The sequence below is a fragment of the Piliocolobus tephrosceles genome, chromosome 7, assembly GCF_002776525.5.
Source record: "Piliocolobus tephrosceles isolate RC106 chromosome 7, ASM277652v3, whole genome shotgun sequence".
Taxonomy (NCBI): Eukaryota; Metazoa; Chordata; class Mammalia; order Primates; family Cercopithecidae; genus Piliocolobus; species Piliocolobus tephrosceles.
Genome location: NC_045440.1, coordinates 41,475,126 through 41,498,610, shown reverse-complemented (window position 1 = coordinate 41,498,610; position 23,485 = coordinate 41,475,126). Strand labels below are relative to the sequence as shown.

Sequence of the window (23,485 nt, the reverse complement as noted above, 5' to 3'; positions counted from 1 at the left end):
AAGTTTGCATTTTGAAAACTCTTCATATTCAACTTTTAAAATACTTTGTTACCACTAACTACTGTCAATCTTTAGACCAATAATGTTCAATAAAACTGCCAGGGATGATGGAAATGTTCTTTGTATGTGTTGTCCAATATGGTAGTCCCTAGCTACATGCGGGTACTGAATGTCCGAAATAGGACACGTGCAATGAAAGTACTGTATTTTTAATTTTTTATAATCATACTCGTTGAAACTTAAATAGCCGTATGTGGCTAGTGGCTACCATACTGAACAGTACAGGAATACCTTATAGATATCGAAGGTTCAATAAAGCGATTTTATCACAATTAAGCAAGTCACACGACTTTTCTGTTTCCCAGCACATATAAATTATGTTTACACTATATTGTAGTCTAGTATGCAATAGCATCATATCTAAAAAAACAATGTACATACCTCAATTAAAAAATACTTTATTGCTAAAAAATGCTAATGATCATCTGAGCCTTCAGCAAGTCGTAATCTTTCTGCTGGTGGAGGGTCTGGCCTCCATGTTGATGGCTGCTGACTGATCAGGGTAGGGTGCTGGGTGCTGAAGGATGAGGTGGCTGTGGCAATTTCTTAAAATAAGACAACAATAAAAGATTTCTCTGTAGCACGTGATGCTGTCTGATAGCATTTTACAGTAAAACTTTTCTAAACTGGAGTCAATCCTCTCACATATTCTGCTGCTGCTTTATCAACTAAGTTTAGGTAATATTTACAATATTAAAAATCCTCTGTTGTCATTTCAACAATGTGATTTCACAACGTCGTTACCAGGATTAGATTCCATCTTGAGAAACTACTTATTTTGCTCATTCGTAAGAAGCAACTCCTTATCTGATCAAGTATTGTCATGATGCAGCAGTTCGGTCACATCTTCAGGCTGCACTTCTAATTCTAGTTTCTTGCTGTTTCCACCACAGCAGCAGTTCCTTCTTCCTCTAAAGTCTTGAACCCCTCAAAGTCATCCATGAGGGCTGGAATCAACTTCTTCCAAACTCCTGTTAATGTTGGTATTTTGACCTCCTCCTATGAATCACGAATATTCCTAATAGCATCTAGAATGGTAAATTCTTCCCAGAAGGTTTTCAGTCGACTCCGCAGATTCACTGGAGGAATCACTATCTATGGCAGCTCATAGCCTTACAAAATTTATTTCTTAAATAGTAAGACTTTAAAATCAAAATGACTCCTTTATCCATGGGCTTCAGAACGGATGTTGTGTTCATAGGCTTGAAAACAGCATCTCCTTGCACATCTCCATTAGAGCTCTTGGGTGACCAGGTCCGTTGTCAATGAACAGTCATATTTTCAAAGAAATTTTTCTGAACAATAGACCTCAAACAGGGCTTAAAATATTCAGTAAACCATGCTGTAAACAGATGTGGTGTCATCCAGGCTTTGTTGTTCCATTTATAGAGTACAGGCAGAGGAGATTCAGCATAATTCTTAAAGGCCCTAGGATTTCCAAAATCGTCATAGAGCACTGGTTTCAACTTAAAGTCACCAGCTGCACTAGACCCTAACAAGATTCAGCCAGCTGTGTGAAGCTTTGAAGCAGTGCCTTCTCTCTGGCTGTGAAAAGTCCTAGATGGCATCTTCTTCCAATAGAAGGCTGTTTCATCTACACTGAAAATCTTCTGTTTACATGCAGCCACCTTCATCAGTGATCTGAGCTGGATCTTCTGGAGAAGTTGCTGCAGCTTCTCCAGCAGCACCTGCTGCTTCACCTTGCACTTCCATGCTATGGAGATGGCTTCTTTCTTATACCTCATGAACCAGCCTCTGCTAGCATCCAGGTTTTCTTCTGCCGCTTCCTCACTTCTCTCAGCCTTCATCAAATTAAAGAGAATTAGGGCTTTCTCTGGATTAGGCTTTGGCTTAAGGGAATGCTGTGGCTGGTCTTATCTTTTATCCAGGCCACTCAAACTTTCTCCATATGAGCAATAAGGCTGTTTTGTCCATGTGTTCACTGGAGCAGCACTTTTAATTTCCTTCAAGAACTCTTTCCTATGAGTTTGGTATTTGGTGCAAGTGGCCTAGCTTTGGACCTATCTCAGCTTTTGACATGTGTTCCTCACTAAGCTTAATCATTTATAGCTTTTGATTTAAAGTGAGAGGGTGTGACTCTTCCTTTCACATGAGTACTCAGAGGACATTGTAGGGTTAATTGGCTTAATTTCAATATTGTTGTGTCTCAGGGAATAGGGAGGCCTGAGGTGAGGGAGAGAGATGGCAGAACACATGCAACAGTGATATTTGTTATTTTATATGGGTGCAGTTTGTGGCACCCCCAAACAATTACAATAGATGACTGATCAAAGATGACTGATCACAAATCACTGGAACAGACATAATGATTACGAAAAAATATGAAATACTGAGGAGTACCAAAATGTGACACGGAGACACAAAGTGAACACATGCAGTGATAAAGAATGGCACTGACAGACATGCTCAACGCAAGACTGCCACAAACCTTCAACTTGTTAAAAGAAAAACAACAAAAAACATAGTATCTGCAAGGCTCAACAAACCAGGTATGCCTGTAGAGCTTTATATAGGAGAACACTAGAAAAAAAACATAAAGTGTGCTTGAGGGGTAGTGCACGCTCCAGACATAAGCCCAGAGCAGAACGTTAAGGTGAGACATGGATTAAAGCCTTTTATAAATTTTAAGTCACCAGAATCCTGTATAGAGCAGATAAAAGAAGAGCAAGCTGCCTCGATGCAGGCAACATCAAGAACTTGGAGGAGAGGAGATGCACCATACCAATCAGCTCCACCCAACAGTCGCTCACACATGTTACACTCAAATCATGACTCCCATCTCATCAGGCTCTGAAAACAAGAAGCCTGTTCAAATTATGAAACAGACACTCACACACAATGGACAAATAAGGTCACAAAAATCGTGGCTACTAATGTTTATGGATACAATATAGAAATTGATGCCAATTCAGAAATTTCTAGCTCTAATAATAGCTCTTTGTATACTGGTTCTCAACTTGGGGGTGACTTTACCGCTCGGGGGACATTTGGCAATGTCTGAAAACATTTTTGTTTTAAGGCCAGGATGCTGCTAAATATCCTACAAAACACAAGATAGCCCCCTGCAACAAAAACAAAAAAAAATCCGGCCCCAAACCCTGCACTAGGGTAACATGGCATCTAGGGACAACTATCTAAAATGCAACAGAATTTAGTAAGATGGTTTTAAAATAAAGCTTCTTAAACAATACCTCATAACATTAAGATTTCTTTTCAATCTCCAGTAGCAGTATTTCAAGAAACTTAAAGATACAACAAAGTAGAGGTATGCTACATTATTTGTAAATTTATCATCATATGTTTCACTCAGTACTCTGTCCTCTTTCTTTTAGTTCCATGAGGTAGGATCTTGATCTGCTGTATCCCCAGTGCCTGAGACATGGTAGGCATGCAAACATGTTTGTAATGAATGAGCAAGTGAAGGAGATTACTAACTGGACTTCTCTCTCCAATACAGCACGATCATTGTAGCCAGTGGTGTTAGAAATTACGAAGTATCTTTGGTTCCAGACAGAGTTATTTCTCACATCCTCTTTGAGAAGTTGGTCCACATACTGCAGCTCATTTTCCCAAAGTTTAAATTCCTAAAGGAAAAATTTTGGAAAATCATCGAATCAGAAATGTCCCATTATTTATGAACAATAAAAATTAAAAAAAACAACAATAAAGAAGATGCAACTGAGGACACAGGATTTATCACAAATTCAGAAAGTAGTGACAGCTGCAAGTAAAGGAAATAGAGGGGGATATAAGTATGAAATTGATTACAGAGCCTGGAAAGACATACACAGAAAGCAGGCAAAAAGACATCCAAGAAAATTTTGAGGGGAAAAAACCCCACCAAACTCACTAGTAAGAGAATGAGTATAGATATAAATTTGATGTGACTTGATATTAATATATCTTTTTTTTTTTTGAGACAGAGTTTCACTCTTGTTGCCCAGGCTGGAGTGCAATGGCATGATCTCCGCTCACTGCAACCTCCACCTCCTGGGTTCAAGCTATTCTCCTGCCTCAGCCTCCCAAGTAGCTGGGATTACAGGCATGTGCCTCCACGCCTGGCTAATTTTGTATTTTTAGTAGAGATGGGGTTTCTCCATGTTGGTCAGGCTGGTCTCGAACTCCCAACCTCAGGTGATCCACCCACCTCAGCCTCCTAAAGTGCTGGGATTACAGGGTTAAGCCACCATGCCTGGCAGATATTAATAATCAAAGTAAAAGGGCAGCATTCAAAAATGAAAATTAAGTAAAAGGGTAGCATTCAAAAGTGCACATATATGATAAAATTACATTAAAATACATGGAGAGAAGCATACATGGTCAGGAGTGGTGGCTCTCATGGGTAATCCTACTGCTTCAGGAGGCTGAGGCAGAAAGGTCACTTGAGGCCAGGAGTTCGAGACCAGCTGAGGCAACGTAACAAGACCTCGTCTGGAAAAATAATAAAGACAGGCCAGGCACGGTGGCTCACGTTTGTAATCCCAGCACTTTGGGAGGTCAAAGTGGGCGGATCACCTGAGGTCAGGAGTTTGAGACCAACTTGGCTAACACGGTGAAACCCTGTCTCTACTAAAAATACAAAAATTAGCTGAGCATGGTGGCATGCCCAATATTTTTATTAATAAAAATAACAAAAATAAAAATAAAAAAATTAGTTGGGCATGGTGGCACATGCCTAGATCCCAGCTACTCAGGAGGCTGAAGAGGATCACTTGAGCCTAGGAGTTTAAGGCTGCAGTGAGCTATGATCACACCACTGCACTCTGGGCAACAGAAAGAGACCCTGTCTCAAAAAAAAAAAAAAAAAAAAAAAAAGAAATATACACAATTGGACGAAGATATAAATTTCTATTATTTTTATTGAGTCAGCGTCTCACGTGGTCACCCAGGCTGGAGTGCAGTGGCATAGTCTCAGCTCACTGTAACCTCCGTCTCCTGGGCTAAAGTGACATTCTTGCCTCAGTCCCTCAAATAGTTGGGACTACAAGCGTGCACCAACATAACCGCCTAATTTTTGTAGTTTTCGTAGAGACCAGGTTTTACCATGTTGGTCAGGCTGGTCTTCTTTTTTTTTTTTTGAGACAGAGTCTCACTCTGTCACCCAGGATGGAGTGCAGTGGCGCTATCTCGGCTCACTGCAAGCTCCGCCTCCCGGGTTCACATCATTCTCCTGCCTCAGCCTCCCAAGTAGCTGGGACTACAGGCACCCGCCACCATGCCTGGCTAATTTTTGTATTTTTAGTAGAGACGGGGTTTCACCGTGTTAGCCAGGACGGTCTCTATCTCCTGACCTCGTGATCTGCCCGCCTCGGCCTCCCAACATGCTGGGATTACAGGCGTCAGCCACAGTGTCCAACCAAGCCAGGCTGGTCTTGAACTCCTCAACTCAAGCAATCTGCCCACCTCGGCAGTGCTGGGATTACAGGCATGAGTCACCACACCTGGCCAATACAAATTTTTTATATTATAAAGCTGTCTTAATAAAAAAAAATCATGGTGGAAGAGAACCAATAAAGATAATTTAAAAGAGGAGAATGATAAAACTTACAAATACTTTGAAAGTAGGGGACATTCACTTTGAAAAAGATAATGGAGTCTTCTTATTTGGTAACAGCAAAAAAGTAAAAATCTCCTATGATAGTCCCCGATTTTACAGGTGATCATAAAAATAAACGCATTAAGGAAAGTACATTTTTGTGAAAGTTCCTAGTCAAGTTCAGGAACCAGTGCCTAGGGTGGGCACTGATTGGTGTCCTCCCACTGTTCTCAGTCTCCAGCATGCTAAGTATAGAAAGAGAGTAAACATCTACAAGCTTCTGTATCAATGTAACAATTTTATGTCTGTTGAGTCTAATAATGAAAAACAGGGAGTAGGGTCTTCTATACACATGTGTTTCTATTTGTTTTCAGATTCATGGAAGTTACAAATATAACACAGTGCCCTGTATACCATTCATTTAGCTTCCCCAAACGGTAAATATCTTACTAACTAAAGTGCAATTCCAAAACCAGAAAATGACATCTGTACATCAGTGTTAATGGAACCGCTCACCTTGTTCAGATCTTACATGTACTCACTTATGTGTACGTGGTACAGGTGGGGGAGTGGGGGTAGAATATAACTCTACACAATTTTATCTCATGTATAGTATAACCACCACAATCAAGATTCTCAGCACACAGAAACTGCCTCATGCTACCCCTATCTTTATAGCTGTACCCACTTTTCCCTCACCCTGGCAACCTCTGATCTGTTCTCCACATCTATAATTTTGCTGTTTCAAGTATATTATCTCAATGGAGCCATACAGTATGAAACCTGAGAATTCCCTTTCCACTAAGGATCATACCCTTGAGATCCATCCAAGTTGTTGCCTGTATGGATCATTCACTTCTTTTGACTGGTGAGTAGTATTGTGTGTGTGTGTGCCTGTATTTCACTTTTAATTTTTTTTTCTTTTGAGACAGAGTCTCATTTTGTCACCCAGGCTGGGGTGCAGTGGCGTGAGAAGAATAGCTCACCATAGCCTCGACCTCTTGGGCTCAAGTGATTCTCCTGCCTCAGCCTCCTGAGTAGCTGCAAACACAAGCATGCGCCACTACGCTCATCTAATTTTTTTGTATTTTTTGTAGAGTCGGGGTTTTGCCATGTTGCCAGGCTGGTCTTGTACCCCTGGCCTCACGGAATCCACTTGCCTGGGCCTCCCAAAGTGTTGGGATTACAGGCATGAGCCACTGCACCCAGCCTCATTTATAAAGTAATTGATTTTTACTGTATTTTATATAAATGAGACATACATGAAATACAGTAAAATACATCCAATCTGTGATCGGTTGGGGACAAAGAAGGGTCCTCCACTCCTTCACTTAAGCGGCTCTAGTACAGTCAATGCCAATGACATACAGGCCATGAATGTTTATAATTCATGTTTAAAACTATCGTTTAAAACTAAAATTTTACCACTTTTTTATATATATGTCATGAAATATTTTTTAAACAACCATCTCATAGTCCCATTTTAGGTCATCAAAGACTATGCTGAACTCATTAAATCCTCATTGAAAATAATTGAAATATTGATAAAACAACTTTCCATATAGAAACAAACCACCTTGTTTGTTTTTTCCTTGGCTTTGACACTACTGAGAGTATGGGCTGGATAATTCTTTGTTGTGGGGAACTGTCCTGTGCATTTTGGGATGTTTAGCAGCATCCTGGCCCTCTACTCAATAGATGCCAAGAGCAACATGCCCCAAATTCTAACAACCAAAAATGTCCCCTGTTGAGAACCACTGACTCACACATATATATATAATTTTTTTTTTTTTGGAGACAGGGTCTCCCTCTGTCGCCTAGGCTGGAGTGCAGTGGCACTATCTCAGCTCACTGCAAGCTCCGCCTCCCAGGTTCACGCCATTCTCCTGCCTCAGCCTCCCAAGTAGCTGGGACTACAGGCGCCTGCCACTACACCCAGCTAATATTTTTGTATTTTTAGTAGAGACAGGGTTTCACCGTATTAGCCAGGATGGTCTCGATCTCCTGACATCGTGATCTGCCCGTCTCGGCCTCCCAAAGTGCTGGGATTACAGGCATGAGCCACCGCACCCAGCTATTTTTTTTTTTTTTAATAAAAATAAACAGAGAAAACCTGTTCTTAAACGGTGAAGACCAGAAGAAAGTGCCACACAATCCCCCTATCACAAATTATGCAGTTGAGCTTTCCACATTTGGGGAAATTGCAGGGGTCAGCACATCCGGAGTGCAACGAATATGCTTTGCCCTGGGAAAACCACCTTAGTGATCATGACATCTCCCCTGCCAGATAAGTAACCCACATGAATTAAAGGATGTATATATGTGCCACTTGGGACAAGTTATTTCCTTTTTATTTCGCATATTAAAATGTATAGAACAGATTCTCTGTTCAGTTTTCAGAATTCATTATAGTTGAAATCATTACCTTTTAAAAGTTATGTTGGAAACATATAAAACCATAATATATCAAATATGAAAACAAGACAATTATATATACTTTATTTATAAAATAAATAGAAATGCATAAGCTACAACACAATTAAGGGATATTCTGGAATCCTTTCTCATAGGAACCTTTTACGATAATTTCAGTAATGTTAGTTAAGGGAGCTTTTCAAAAATACTGGTTATGTTCTATGTCTTAATCTACTGTGGTAGATGGAGAGAGCTGTATGTGTAAAATGTATGCCTTTATGTGATTAAGTTTTTCAGAAATAAGTAAAAATATTGAATACCTTTATAATATATTATCCCTTTAATCAAATTTGGGAAAGTTTAAACATTTTCAAGTTTTAAATATTTGGTGAAATGCTCTTGGTCTAATGAATAGTGCAGAAAGTAGCAATTCCTGGAAAAAATTCACAGGAAACAATACTAGAACTGTTTAAAATAAATAAAATACCCAGAGTGGGAGTTACAATTATTCTATTCAGGATTTGGCAGAAAACTTTTGACATGTGGATAGAAATAAAATACTTAAGTTACTGTAAAATCATATTCCAAAGTTTATATATGAAAAACACTTAATGTATATTATATATGCCTGTTAGTTAAAATAATACATCTGTAGTAAAAATATGCTACTTTTAATATTCAATTTGTTGGCAAATATGATACAAATTTAATCTAAAAAATACTAAAAATGTACCATATCCAAACAGATTATTAAGGTTAGCTAACATGAAGGATGTCAGGTTTTAATTATCTTAATAATTCTTCCTTTTTTTTTTTTTTTAAAGATGGGGTCTCACTCTGTTGCCGAGGGTATAGTGCAGTGGTATAATCATAGCTCACTGCAACCTCGAATTCTTGGGCTCAAGCAATCCTCCTGCCCCAGCCTCCCAAGCAGCTGCGACTACAGGTGTGTGCCACCATGCCTGGCTAAGTTTTCTATTTTTTGTAAAGACGGAGGTCTCACTTTGTTGCCCAGGCTGATCTCAAACTCCTGGCCTCACTCAATCCTCCTGCCTTGGCCTCCCAAAGTACTGGGATCACAGACATGAGCCACCAAACATGGCCAATAATTTTTAATTATTATACATTGTGTGCAATGATCTACATATGTGTGTGCCTTGGTTTGCAAACAGACTTTATCTTTTTTTTTTTTTTTTGAGACAGAGTCTCGCTCTGTCGCCCAGGCTGCAGTGCAGTAGCCATCTCAGCTCCCTGCAACCTCCGCCTCCCGGGTTCACGCCATTCTCCTGCCTCAGCCTCCCGAGTAGCTGGGACTACAGGCGCTCGCCACCACGCCCGGCTAATTTTTTGTATTTTTAGTAGAGACAGAGTTTCCACCTCGTTAGCCAGGACGGTCTCGATCTCCTGACCTCGTGATCCACCCGCCTCCGCCTCCCAAAGTGCTGGGATTACAGGCGTGAGCCACTGCACCCGGCACAAACAGACTTTAAGAGTAATTTAGTTCAGTTAAAAAAATAAAAATCTAACAAACACTGTACAATACAAGAAAGGCAATACCTGAATAACCCATTGTCGATGCTGCCAGGCATGATAATTCTTTGCATCCTGATTAAGAATATCAGCAATAAATTCAAGCTCCTGAGATGGATCTCTTAGCCATTCCACTAATACTCGCCTATGATGCCTAAAGCCCAGAGAAGAAGGGAGAGAAGTTTTGTGTTAATTTACCCAAGAACTAAAACATCAGCAGCACATGTTGTAACTGACAAGCAACAAACAAAAATTCATCTCTAATTCTCAACACTCTACTGGAGAGAAAAGGAACACACACACAAAAAAAAAATAGAAAAAAAATCAGATAGTTTATCTCAAACTACATCTGGTAGTATCTTTCGACAACCAGGAAATTGTGTCAAAAAATTCAGAAACATTACTAGATTGTATAATGAGAGACAAGATAAAATGTGCTACTATTTTATCAAATACATAAGTTCCTCTACTTAACACACACCTATCAATTTTCCCTAAGTGCAAAGTGTCACCAAACAAGCAGCTTCTCAGTCTACAAATTAGTGGGCAGAACTGAATTCACTGCTATACCGGCAAGTAGCTATGACAAGTTGCAAGCTGTCAACAGAGGAGTTTCTGTACTAGGAAAACACTTAAGGCTTATTTTATATTGGGTTCCATTTTTTTCTTTGGCTAAAATATTTATAGATATCTATTAGTGAAAATATTCTAAAATTCACTATGGTAATGGTTGTACAAATCGGTATATATACTAAAAAACACTGAATTATATACTTTGAATGAGGGAATTGTATGGTAAGTGAACTCTCTCTCAATAAAATGGATCTTTAAAAAATCTATTAGAGTATAACATTCATTCAACTAAAAGTGAGCAGAACAACAGGAAAAAAGGAAGGATTTAATGCTTAATGACTATTCTACATGCCTGGAAAATTTAAAAATTCGTCTTACAGATTAACACAAGATACTACCAAAAACAAAAGCCTAGACAGAAGGTTTCCAAATTTATTTTAGAATTCCTCCAAGTCAGTGAACACTACCTCCATTTTATTTTTCCAGGTTGCTGGTGAGTTCAGTAATTTAGAAAGCTAAGAATCAGATCCTCCAGGATATCAAACTGAGGAAGAAAAAGTCCAGGCTGATGTTCTCCGATTTAAGGAATTACAGGGCTTTATGTTATAGCATAAGTTTTCATAGTTAGAAGTTAATAAAAGTGATTAGTTAACTGGGATACATAATTTGCATCACCTGTATTGGTTATAAAATGAACAGAATGGACAATTAGAAATGTACAATTTAAAAACTGCTGGGCTTTCTGTAGCAGCTACTTTGAGTGGTTTTGTGTTTTACGTAACAGTAGGTGATGAAGTGCTAATGACAGTGCCTGCAGTATCCAGAAAAGACAATTTCTCTTTAGCAAAAACTCGATGTAATCAAATACTAATGCCTGTGATGTCAGAATGTTATAGCTACAGATTTTTATATAAAAGCACCTTAATTCCACAGGGCAGATAACTTTAGTGAGGGTCTGAAACTCTCCACTTAATCTCTTTTCTCATTAAACCAATTATTTTATAATGTAATTTCTTAGAAACACAACAATCTTGTCATCAAGAGGCTACAATGGTAAAGTTTTTAGTTTTTAAATTTTTTATTTTTTTATTTTTTTTCAGACAGAGTCTCACTCAGTCACCCAGGCTGGAATGTAGTGGTGCGATGTCAGCTCACTGCAACCTCCACCTCCCGGGTTAAAGTGATTCTCCTGACTCAGCCTCCTGAGTAGCAGGGATTACAGGCCTGCCACCACACCTGGTTAAATTTTTGTATTTTTAGTAGAGACAGGGATTCACCATGTTGGCCAGGCTGGTCTTGAACTCCTGAATTAAAGTGATTCACTCGCCTCAGCCTCCCAAACTGCTGGGATTACAGGCATGAGCCACTGCACCTGGCTACAGTGGTAGTTTTTAAATAAAATTCTAGGCCAGGCACGATGGCTCACAACTGTAATCCCAGCACTTTGGGAGGCTGAGGCTGGCAGATCACCTGAGGTCAGAAGTTTGAGACCAGCCTGGCCAACATGGCAAAACCCCATCTCTACTAAAAATACAAAATTAGCCAGGTATGGTGGCATGCGCCTGTAATCCCAGCTACCCAGGAGGCTGAAGCTGGAGAATCACTTGAACCTGGGAGGCAGAGGCTGCAGTGAGCCGAGATTACGCCACTGCACTCCAGCCTGGGAGACACGTCAAGACTCCAAACTTACCAAACTTGATAGTTTTTGGGCTGCTCCTCAATTATTGCAGTGATGTAGTTCATTTCCTCATGTAGATCCTTCTGAAGTGACTTTAAGAGAACTCTCCGGAAATGCCTAGGGCAAACATAAAACATCCAAAGTCGCATTATTCCACAGAAGTTGCCTAATAACAATGTCAAATACAGCTACAAGTCAGCAATAGAGTTAGACAAATTTTTGTCAGGTAATCTGTATAATTTAACAATTATATAGGCCAGGCATAGTGGCTCATGCCTGTAATCCCAGCACTTTGGGAGGCCGAGGTGTGCAGATCACATGAGGTCGAGTTCAAGACCATCCTTGCCAATGTGGTGAAACCTCTTCTCTACTAAAAATACAAAAAAAAATTAGCTGGGCATGGTGGTGCACGCCTGTAGTCCCAGCTGCTCGGGGAGGCTGAAGCAGGAGAATCACTTGAACCCAGGAGGCAGAGGTTGCAGTGAGCCAAGATCACGCCATTGCACTCTAGCCTGGGCGACAGAGGGAGATTCCACCCCCAAAAAAAGAAAAAAAAAATTATACAGACATACTCTGTATAATTTAACAATTTCACTGCTTGTGAGTGTCCAAATTCATACGACTATCTGGTCACTGGAAGAAATCAAGCCCTTTTAGCAAAAATAGTGAAAGGTGGCCGGGCGCAGTGGCTCATGCCTATAACCCCAGCACTTTGAGAGGCGGATCACCTGCGGTCAGGAGTTTGAGAACAGCCTAACCGACATGGAAAAACCCTGTCTCTACTAAAAATACAAAATTAGCTGGCGAGGTGGTGCATGTCTGTAATCCCAGCTACCTGGGAGGCTGAGGCAGGAGAATCACTTGAACCCAGGAGGCAGAGGCTGCGGTGAGCCGAGATCATGCCACTGCACTCCAGACTGGGCAACAAGAGCGAAACTCCGTCTCAAAAAGAAAAAATTAGTGAAAGATAACAAGTATGAGATAGAAGAAAAGTAAATTTCTTATTCTTAAGTAATGACAGACAACCAACTAAAATTATATTCAGGTACTACTCTGGTCACCAGTGTTCTATAACATGAGAATCAAAGACATTTCTTTCCCTATACAGTATACCTTGTTCGTGTAGATACATTATCCATATAATGAATTAATTCTATTATAAACATTAACAAAATATTTACTTTTAGAACAATCACAAAAATGCTACTTGTAAATGAAACAAGTTTGTCTTTAAATTCCCCATAGGTGGGGTTTAACCACCACCACCACCACCAAATAATTTTCCTAAAGACGTTGTTAGTTCTGGTCTAGTTTTACTTCAAAATTTTTAACTCAATATATAGTAAGAGACATTCCAGGACCTAATTTTATTAGCTTTTAAAATGAACTGCTCACTCTGGGAGGCCGAGGCAGCAGATCACTCAAGGTCAGGAGTTTGAGACCAACCTGGCTAACATGGCAAAACCCCATCTCTACTAAAAATACAAAAATTAGCCTGTAATCCCAGCACTTTGGGAGGCCGAGGTGGGCAGATCACGAGGTCAGGAGATTGAGACCATCCTGGCTAACATGGTGAAACACCATCTCTACTAAAAACACAAAAAAATTAGCTGGGCTTGGTGGCATGCGCCTGTAGTCCCAGCTACTTGGGAGACTGAGGCAGGAGACTCGCTTGAACCCTGGAGTCAGAGGTTGTAGTGAGCTATGATTACACCACTGCACTCCATCCTGGGTGACAGAGCGAGACTCCGTCTCAAAAAACAAACAAACGAACAAACAAAAATACAAAAATGAGCTGGGTGTGGTGTCAAGACACCTGTAATTCCAGCTATTCGTGACACTGCGGCACGAGAATCGCTTGAACCCGGGAGGCGGAGGTTGCAGTGAGCCAAGATCATGTCACTGTACTCCAATGGGCAACAGCATGAGACTCCATCTCAAAAAAATTAATAGAAATAAAATAAAATAAAATGCTAAACAGGAGAGACAACAGTATTTCTCCCCATTATTATTCAAAAAAAAAAGAAAGTAGACTTCCCAGAGCATGTAAATATAAGCCCTTGGCTTTTATCGGTAATTGATTCCAGGTATACTGCTTCTTTCAAAACAGCAATGAACTCGCAGGAAATCTTTAAGTGTAATCTAAGTTCCAAAAATGATGAAACACACTGAGAATTCCAGTTAAACAGGGTAGATTAAGTAAACAAGTTTATTCTCACTCCCTAATAAAACCCCAGTAAAATGACAACAAAGGAATAAACCCACAAGAACAAAGAGAATCAGGGACAAAGACACCACGGCAACTGGAAGAGGTCAACGACACTACGGGAAGTGTAAGCAGACAGACAAGATTTAACTGACTAAAAAATAGAGTAAGACTTTAAGAAAATTCCAGAAGTCAGAGGTATGACATGTTTCCAAAACTGGGGGTCAAAGGTGGGACTAAAAGCAGTGGAAAGTCTATAGAAAGAGTCCTTGGTGACCAAGACCGTTCCCACTACCCTGAGCAGAAGTGACATCCTGTCTTGGGCAGGAGACAAGTGGCTTTATTCTCTGGAAAAATCTGAAGCAGAATGGGTTACAAGGCACACTGGAAGGCAGGGTGAGTTAAAGGGTAGAAATAAGGGCATTTAAAATGTTGATATACAAATTTAGAAAAAAAAAGTTTCTATTTCAAATTGCAACAGGATAAGATTTGCAAAAAAGCAAAAAGTTGGTATCCTAAACAGTGAGACTCTCCTACCATCTTCCCCTGCCTAACCCCTCAGAACTATGGCAGTCAAATGTACATTCCTGAGGCAATAAACCACTTAATACTCTTTGAGAGACACACTGTCCAAAAGAAAAGACTTAAATACTGACAAGTGAGATTTCACTACAACACAGCCACATACCCCACTCAGTAACTTCACAGTGAAGCCCTCCAACTGATAAATCCTGCCACATACAAGGCTTCCAATCAGGATTTTTCCTGTCTCTCTCATAGGCATAAAGAGAAAGTCAAAAATTACCAACCATTGAGAAAAATATTTATGTGAAAGAGAACAAAAGAGATGAAAAGATCTCACATCCATGAAATTAAAAAAACAAAACACACACACATGATGCTATTTAAAAAAAAATATTCGGAGAACAAAAAAACAGCTCCCCCAAATTAAAAATGTATGCAGAATCTTTAAAAATCCATACAAGTTAGAAAATAAAATTGATGACATATCTCAAAAATAAATAAAAACATAAACAAATGAAGGAGAAGGCCAGGCGTGGTGGCTCACGCCTGTAATTCCAGCACTTTGGGAGGCTGAGGTGGGCGGATCACGAGGTCGGGAGATCGAGACCATCCTGGCTAACACAGTGAAACTCCGTCTCTACTAAAAATACAAAAACAAAATTAGCTGGGCATGGTGGCAGGTGCCTGTAGTCCCAGCTACTCGGAAGGCTGAGGCAGGAGAATGGCGTGAACCTGGGAGGCAGAGCTTGCAGTGAGCCAAGATCGCGCCACTGCACTCCAGCCTGGGCGACAGACAGATCGAGACTCCATCTCAAAAAAAAAAAAACAAAAATTTCAGGAGATACAACATAGAACTAAAAGGCATTCCAGAAAAAGAAAACAGAGGAAAGAGAAGAAATTATCAGAAGAACACAGAAGAATCCCCAGAACATAAAGAGAAAAAGAAAAGTTTTAAACAAAAGGATGGAAATCTTCTCAAGCTGAAAAGAAGCTAAGAGAAACAGAAAAAGAGTTTTAAAATGCTGAGTGAAAATAATGTCCAATCTAGAATTTTATTACTAAAGTTGAAGGGAAACTAATGATTTTTAATTGTATAAATCTCAAAAATTATTTTCCATCCTTCTATTCAATGATATGCTCTATAAAATGAGAAAGTGAATCAAGAAAGAGAAAGGTATGGGATCTAGGACACAGGGGATCTAACACACAAATGAGCTGAAGACCAGGTATGTAGTATCCAATTGGTGAAGAGAAAAATGGAACTGAAGGATGACCTGTGTTCAATAGAAAAATGACACTTCACATATATCAGAGCATCTGGAAGACAAATTACTTATTGGTACAAAGAAAACAAAAATGACAGAGAGAATGTAATTACACTATTAAATGTGGGTCAGCAGCTGGGCACAGTGGCTCATGCCTGTAATCCCAACACTTTGGGAGGATGAGGCGGGTGGGATCACCTGAAGTTGGAAGGTTGAGACCAGCCTGAGCAACATGGTGAAACCCCATCTCCACTAAAAATACAAAATCAGACGGGTGTGGGGGCACATGGCTGTAATCCCAGATACCTGGGAGGCTGAGGCAGGAGAATCGATTGAACCTGGAAGGCAGAGGTTGCAGTGAGCTGAGATCGCACCATTGCACTCCAACCTGGACAAAAAGAGTGAAACTCTGTCTCAGGAAAAAAAAAAAAAAAAATAGTGTGTCAGCATGGACATAAACTGAGCGCTCATTTGTGATGTAGGGAGGGTAGTGGAGAACGAACTATCTTTCACAGAAGGAATAATGTTTTAAAGGAAAAAAATAAGCCGGGCACAGCAGTTCACGTCTGTAATCCCAGCACTTTGGAAGGCTGAGCTGGGCGGATCACAAGGTCAGGACATGGAGGCCAGCCTGACCAACATGGTGAAACCCCGTGTCTACTAAAAATACAAAAATTAGCAGGGCATGGTGGTGTGTGCCTGTAATCCCAGCTACTGGGGAGGCTGAGGCAGGAGAATCGGTTGAACCCTTGAGGCGCAAGTTGCAGTGAGCCGAGATCACACGGTTGCACTGCAGCCTGGGTGACAAAGCAAGACTCCATCTCAAAAATAAAAATAAAAAATAAGATAAAATAAAATGAAATGAAAAAAATAAAAACAATTAAGCAAATTATCTAGAATATGGAGGTTAATTTAAGAAAAAAATCCCTAAGAGTTACCACCTCTGCAGAGTGGGACTGGCAGTGGGAGGGAATGGACTGGAGATCGCTACTTTTCATGCAGCTTGACTTTTAAACCCATACACGAATTGCTATTTTGATAAAAATTAAAGGCCAGGCGCAGTGGCTCACACCTGTAATCCAAACACTTTAGGAGGCTGCGGGGAGTGGATTACCTGAGGGCAGGATTTCAAGACCAGCTTGGCTAACATGGTGAAACCATGTCTCTACTAAAAATACAAAAAAAATTAGCCGGGCGTGGTGGTGGGCACCTGTAATCCCAGTTACTCAGAAGGCTGAGGCAGGAGATTCACTTGAACCCAGGAGGCAGAGGATGCAGTGAGCCAAGATTGCACCAATATTACTCCAGCCTGGGCAACAAAAGTGAAACTGCATCCCCTCTTCAAAAAAAAATAAAGTACAGTTTAAAAAAATTAAAGTACAGTTTAAAAAAAGAAAAGTGCAGTTTAAAAAAAGAAACACCACTTGAAGTAAAACATTTAAGCAGGGAATACTGATGATGTGTATTACTTACCACACTGTATAATTGGCTGCATTTAACTCAATAGCATCCCGGGTTAGCTTAAAAGCTCGTTCACTTCTTTCATCACGCTGCAGGACAGCTCGGAAGTAATCATAAACATCTCTAACTAGAGATAGAGCACACAACTACATTAGGACCATCTTACTTAAAATTAGCACTATAATGTATAATGTCACTATACCTATAAAGATATTTTATTTGCCTGTGTATCATTTACACCAACAAGCAAAATAAAGAGTCAAGGGGCTGTGGCCCCACCCTGATAATGCCCTAGTGTCACAGCCACAAAAAGCATGGGCTATTTATGTATAACCGTATGCTTACTGCTTACGTGTGTGCATATGAGTTAATGCCAGATTCCAAATCTCCCATAGACCTTATGTATAAAAGGAAAATTAGGGGTGCATATATTCAAATATATTCATATAGCTGTTTTTCTGACATTTTATTTTGATCAGATTTTTAACTGAAAAATACGCCCACCCAAAGGCAGAAAACTCGAACAGTACAAAAAGGTTCACACTAGATTTCCACTCCACTAAATTTCCAATCCTCCTTCCTAGAAGCAACCATTATTAACTCATTCTAGTGTATCCTTCCAAATATATTCTATGCATCTGCAAGTATAGAGCCTAATTCCATCCTTCATTTTTTATGCAAACAAGATCCCATCACATTCTGGGCTTTGCATTTTTCACTCATACATTTTTAAAGATAGTGTAAACTAGTATAAAAACTTCTACAACAAATCATTAAAATTTACATCCTCTTTGACCCAGTAATTCCAGCTCTAGAAAGTTCTCTCACAAATATACTCCCATATGTGTGAAAGTATCCAAGGATATTTATTGGGAGCACTGGGTTACATAAAAAACAAACAAAAGACTGAGAGGCAGGCAGATCGCTTGAACCCAGAAGTTTGAAATCAGCCTGGGCGACATAGTGAAACCCTGCCTCTACAAAAAAAGTATAGAAATTAATCAGGTGTGGTGATCCAGGCCTGCAGTCACAGCTACTCGGGAGGCGGAGGTAGGAGGATCGCTTGAGCCTGGGAGATCAAGGCTGCAGTGAGCCATGATCGCAAGCACCCAGCCTGGGTGACAGTGTAACACTGTCTCAAAAAAAAAAAAAAATAAGGAACTGCCGGGTATGATGGTCTGCACCTGTAATCTCAGCGACTCGAGAGGCTGAGGCAAGAGGACTGCTTGAGCCCAAGAGTTTGAGACCAGGCTGGGTAACATAGTGACAGCCTGTCTCTGGAAAGAAAAAAACCGGAAGGGGTCATTTACAGCCAAGTAGAATATTAGATGTGGATAATGTGAGGACCCACTACTTGCAATGGCATCTCAAGTGGGATGGATGTTGCAGCACTGATCCCTTGGCCTGTGGGATCTGTCTGGGTAATGTCAGAACTGAATTAAATTGTAGGGCAACTAGTTGGTGTCTACAGAAAATTGCTTCATGTGAAAAATCCAAACATTTGGTGTCGAAGTATTTTGACTACAGAGAAACAGTTTTTCCTTTTAACCTATAATACTGAAAGTGAAAGTATCGGACAAGAATATGAGCAATTACTCCTCTTCACAAAATTCTGAGTTATACAAAGGTTACCTAGTTCTAATCACTATATTTAAAAAGTTGAATTTGAGTAGTGGCTCAGGCCTGTAATCTCAGCACCCTAGGAGGCCAAAGTGGGCGCATCACTTGAGGTCAGAAGCTCGAGACCGGCCTGACCAACACTGTGAAACCCCATCTCTACTAAAAATACAAAAATTAGCCAGGTGTGGTGGCACGTGCCTGTAATCCCAGCTACTCGGGAGGCTGAGGCATTAGAATCAACTGAACCTGGGAGAGAGAGGTTGCAGTGAGGCAAGATCACATCACTGTACTCCAGCCTCGGCAACAAGAGCGAAACTCTGTCTCAAAAAACAGAAAGAACCAAGTTTCCAAATAATTTAAATTTAAAACAAAACGATAACATGCTAACTAGTATATAATGTATATATATAAAATACATTATTTCACACGTGCACACACACACACATAAAACATACACATACACATATGCACACTGATAAACTGCGAGGCTATCAGGCTGGGATAGCTCCAAAGCCTCAGGTTCCTAGGTAAACAACCAAAATCCAATTCAATGTAAAAGGTAAAATGAAACAACATTATTCTTTTAATTCAAAAATTATAAACAACAGACCAGGTGCGATGGCTCACACCTGTAATCCCAGCATTCTGGGAGGCCGAGGTGGGCGGATCATCTGAGGTCGGGAGTTCAAGACCAGCCTAACCAACATGGAGAAACCCCGTTTCTGCTAAAAATGCAAAACTAGCCAGGCGTGGTGTAGCTACTCAGGAGGCTGAGGCAGGAGAATCACTTGAACCCGGGAGGCGGAGGTTGCAGTGAGCCAAGATTGCGCCATTGCACTCTAGCCTGGGCAACGAGAGTGAAACTCCATTTCAACAACAACAACAAAAATATAAACAACATACTGTCATGCTCAAAGTTTCTAAAACTTTGACTTTTTTATTGTTTCTGAGATCTGTTCATGTTATAATAGATCTAAATCCTCTTAATGGTTATATAGTATTCAACTGTATGACCATGATATATTTTATCCATTTCTCCAAAAGATAGACATAGCTTCCAATATCTTGCTTTTTCAAAAAAATGCTGCAAATTATAGTAGCTAACATATATAGTGCTTACTATGAACCAGAAAGTATTCTATTATTTTATGTGAATAATTTACTACATCTACAGTTACTATCAAGATCCTCATTTTACACAGGTGGAAACAAAGGCACATAGGAGTTAAATAACTTGTCCAAGATTACACAGTCAGTAAAATGTGAAGTTAGAATTTGAACCAGATGGTCTGGCTCCAAAGTCTGGGCTTTGCATTTTTCACTCATACATTATTAAAGATAGTGTAAACTAGCATAAAAACTTCTACAACAAATCATTAAAATTTACATCCTCTTTGACCCAGTAATTCCAGCTCTAGAAAGTTCTCTCACAAATATTCTCCCATCTGTTTAACCTCCTGTGCATATCTTCTCATGCCATGTGCCAGAATGAACCCAGAATATTAAATTAGAAGCAACACTGCTAGGTTGTAAGGTAAGTGCATATTCCAGTTTTAACATACCAAACTGCTTTCCAAAAAGGCTAAACATATGAAAACTCCCATATGAAATATATGGAGCTCATCATATATCTTAATACCTAATATCAGAAGACAGTTTTCATTTCTGCCACTTAAATCATGGGTAGAAAATAGAATTCTCATTTTAACCTGTCATTCCTAATGACGAGATTCTTCCTCCTATTTTATTGGCCAATGGCATTTTCTTTTCTGTGAATTGCCAGTTCATACCCTTTGTCCATTTTTTCATTAAACTGTCTCCTTATCCTATTGTAGAAACACCTTAGTTTTAACATGGATACTGTTTAAATGACGTATCTTCTTCCACACTGCTGCTTGCTTTTTAATTTGTTTGTGGTTTCTTCTGCTGTGTAAGTTTTAAATTGATATATTTGTCTATAAATGGTTGACAGGTTAAAATTTATCTTTTCCTTTAGGGTTTCTAACCATGGTGTATGTAAGAATTCACTATGTTATATATATATATACATACATATATATATTTTTTGAGACAGAGTTTTGCTCGTTGCCCAGACTAGGGTGCAATGGCACCATCTTGGCTCACTGCAACCTCCACCTCTCGGGTTCAAGCGATTCTCCTGCCTCAGCCTCCCAAGTAGCTGGGGTACAGATAGCCGCCACCACATCCAGCTAATTTTTGTATTTTTAGTAGAGACAAGGTTTCACCATGTTGGCCAGGCTAGTCTCAAACTCCTGACCTTAGGTGATCTGCCCGCCTCGGCCTCCCAAAGTGCTGGGATTACAGGCGTGAGCCAACGAGCCTGGCCCAAAATGTTAATTTTATGCCTTGCAAAAAAGGTTATTAATTTATCCTCAATGAAAACATATGATTAGGCCGGGCGCGGTGGCTCAAGCCTGTAATCCCAGCACTTTGGGAGGCCGAGACGGGCGGATCACGAGGTCAGGAGTTCGAGACCATCCTGGCTAACATGGTGAAACCCCGTCTCTACTAAAAAATACAAAAAACTAGCCAGGCGAGGTGGCGGGCGCCTGTAGTCCCAGCTACTCGGGAGGCTGAGGCAGGAGAATGGCATAAACCCGGGAGGTGGAGCTTGCAGTGAGCTGAGATCCGGCCACTGCACTCCAGCCCGGGCGACAGTGCGAGACTCTGTCTCAAAAAAAAAAAAAAAAAGAAAGAAAACATATGATTATATTAGTTTTCCCCAACATCTCTGTTATAAGTACTTATGAATCGGAAAAAGTTATGGTTTATATTTCTCCAATCACTAGTAAGGTTAGTATCTCTTCATAGATATTTCTATTTTGTGAATTGTCTCTTCACATGTAATATCTCTCAACGTATGAGAGTTTTGCATTTTCGTGCAGTTATATATTCTGACATTTTCCTTAATCAATTCTGAGGTTTACAAAATGCCTAATAATATCTTCTCCATCATCCCCGTAAGAATGATAGGGATACAATTCTGCTTTTATCTAAGTGCACAGCCAACTGTTCCAACCATTATTTGATTAATCCACCCTTTTCATAAAGGTATAAAATGTCCTTTTTATCACATATTAAGCTTTCATAGAGTGAGGATCTATTTCTAGAGTCCTTACTAACCTATTTCTGGGCTACTTCCACTGAAGTTTAGTAATATATATGCATACTTAATAAGGTAAACCTCTGCATCATTATTCTTTTTTAAACATTGTCATTTTATTATCAGAAAAAAACACTTTTGTAAAAGAATGATCTTAGTAAAGACTTAACTGAAACAAATATGTATACATAAAATTTAAAAACTATCATTCCATTTTATTCATTTTCCCTTTCCTAGAAGAACAATTAACATTTCCATGACCTTCAATTTACATTTTCACATTCATTATAAAAGAATATTTTGTCAAAGAAAAAAATCCACTCATTTTAATATCAATAAATGTATTCCAACTGAGCCCAACACTTCACTGCCAAAATATATTTTTAAATGCTGTTTCAGCAACCAAAGTTTATTCTAAAACCAGTAACTCATTTATATTGTGTGCTACATGCACAATCTCCCAGGCGGTGGAATCTCCAGCAAAGAAAAGAAAACCACAATCACATAGTAGCTATTATCTATTATAATACTGTAACGTTTATTATTTAGAATATGTCCAGTCTTTGGGCAAAATAAAACTTCTAATCATAAAGATAAATCATACATAAAAAAACACAAAATTAACTCATCTTAAGTCATTCAGATTTTTATTAGACAGAAATTTGTCATCTATCTTGCTACGTAGTTGTGAATTCCAATTCTGCTACTAAGTTTAACTTACAGACCTTTTCCTAATATAAACAAACTTACATTTGTCACTATAAATGATCTGGACCACGGGACTGGGGCCATCATTCTGCGGCACTGGATCTATATCAGCCCATTCTGCTCTGTCCCTGAAAATAGACATTTCCCAACCAGTGGTTACATTCAAATAAAGAAGAAAAAGAACTCTAGTGTTTTTAAAACTTACATTGACATTAGTAACTTACAGGGCTCATAATGCAATCATGGTTGGATTCTTCATGACAAAGTTTTGCCAATATGCTTTACATATTAAACTATTAAAGTAAAATTAAAACAACCCTCAGATGAACAGTTAATCAACAGTTTTCAAATTTAAAATTTTATAAGTTTTTGCATCAAGTACACAGTTTTGTGGGTTTTTTTTTTTTTTTTTTGAGGAGTCTCGCTCTGTCGCCCAGGCTGGAGTGCAGTGGTGTGATCTTGGCTCGCTGCAACCTCCACCTCCAGGGTTCAACAGATTCTTCTGTCTCAGCCTCCCGAGTAGCCAGGACTACAGGCGTGCGCCACCACGCCCAGCTAATTTTTGTATTTTTAGTAGAGATGGGGTTTCACCATGTTGGCCAGGATGGTCTCAATAACTTAACCTGGTGATCTGCCCGCCTTGGCCTCCCAAAATGCTAGGATTACAGGCATGAGCTACCGTGCCCGGCCTCACAGTATTTTTAACTTAGAAATCAATCTAACTCATTGGTCTAATAAGATTCTTTGAGTCAGTCAGCATTTT

General features: G+C 39.6%; 1 protein-coding gene and 1 non-coding gene across 3 annotated transcripts in view; both read right to left on the bottom strand.

The window, feature by feature from the left end:
* FNTA (farnesyltransferase, CAAX box, alpha) overlaps positions 1 to 23,485 on the bottom strand; it is a 31,422-nt gene that overhangs the window by 4,873 nt on the left and 3,064 nt on the right. Inside the window, exons 2-7 of one of the 2 annotated variants that reach the window (XR_003309368.1) lie at positions 22,765 to 22,850; positions 17,283 to 17,397; positions 11,826 to 11,930; positions 9,590 to 9,716; positions 3,517 to 3,665; positions 442 to 605 (exon numbers count right to left, since the gene is read on the bottom strand). Coding sequence is in view for 1 of the 2 variants with exons in the window: in XM_026453995.1 (XP_026309780.1) it covers positions 3,517 to 3,665; positions 9,590 to 9,716; positions 11,826 to 11,930; positions 17,283 to 17,397; positions 22,765 to 22,850 (582 nt within the window). In the remaining variant the exon portion in view is untranslated. The remainder of the gene's footprint in view (positions 1 to 441; positions 606 to 3,516; positions 3,666 to 9,589; positions 9,717 to 11,825; positions 11,931 to 17,282; positions 17,398 to 22,764; positions 22,851 to 23,485) is intronic. The other variant, XM_026453995.1, reaches the window with a different exon arrangement.
* Positions 7,753 to 7,912, bottom strand: LOC111544218. The gene has a single exon (XR_002732078.1). It is a non-coding gene; the product is annotated as a U1 spliceosomal RNA (small nuclear RNA).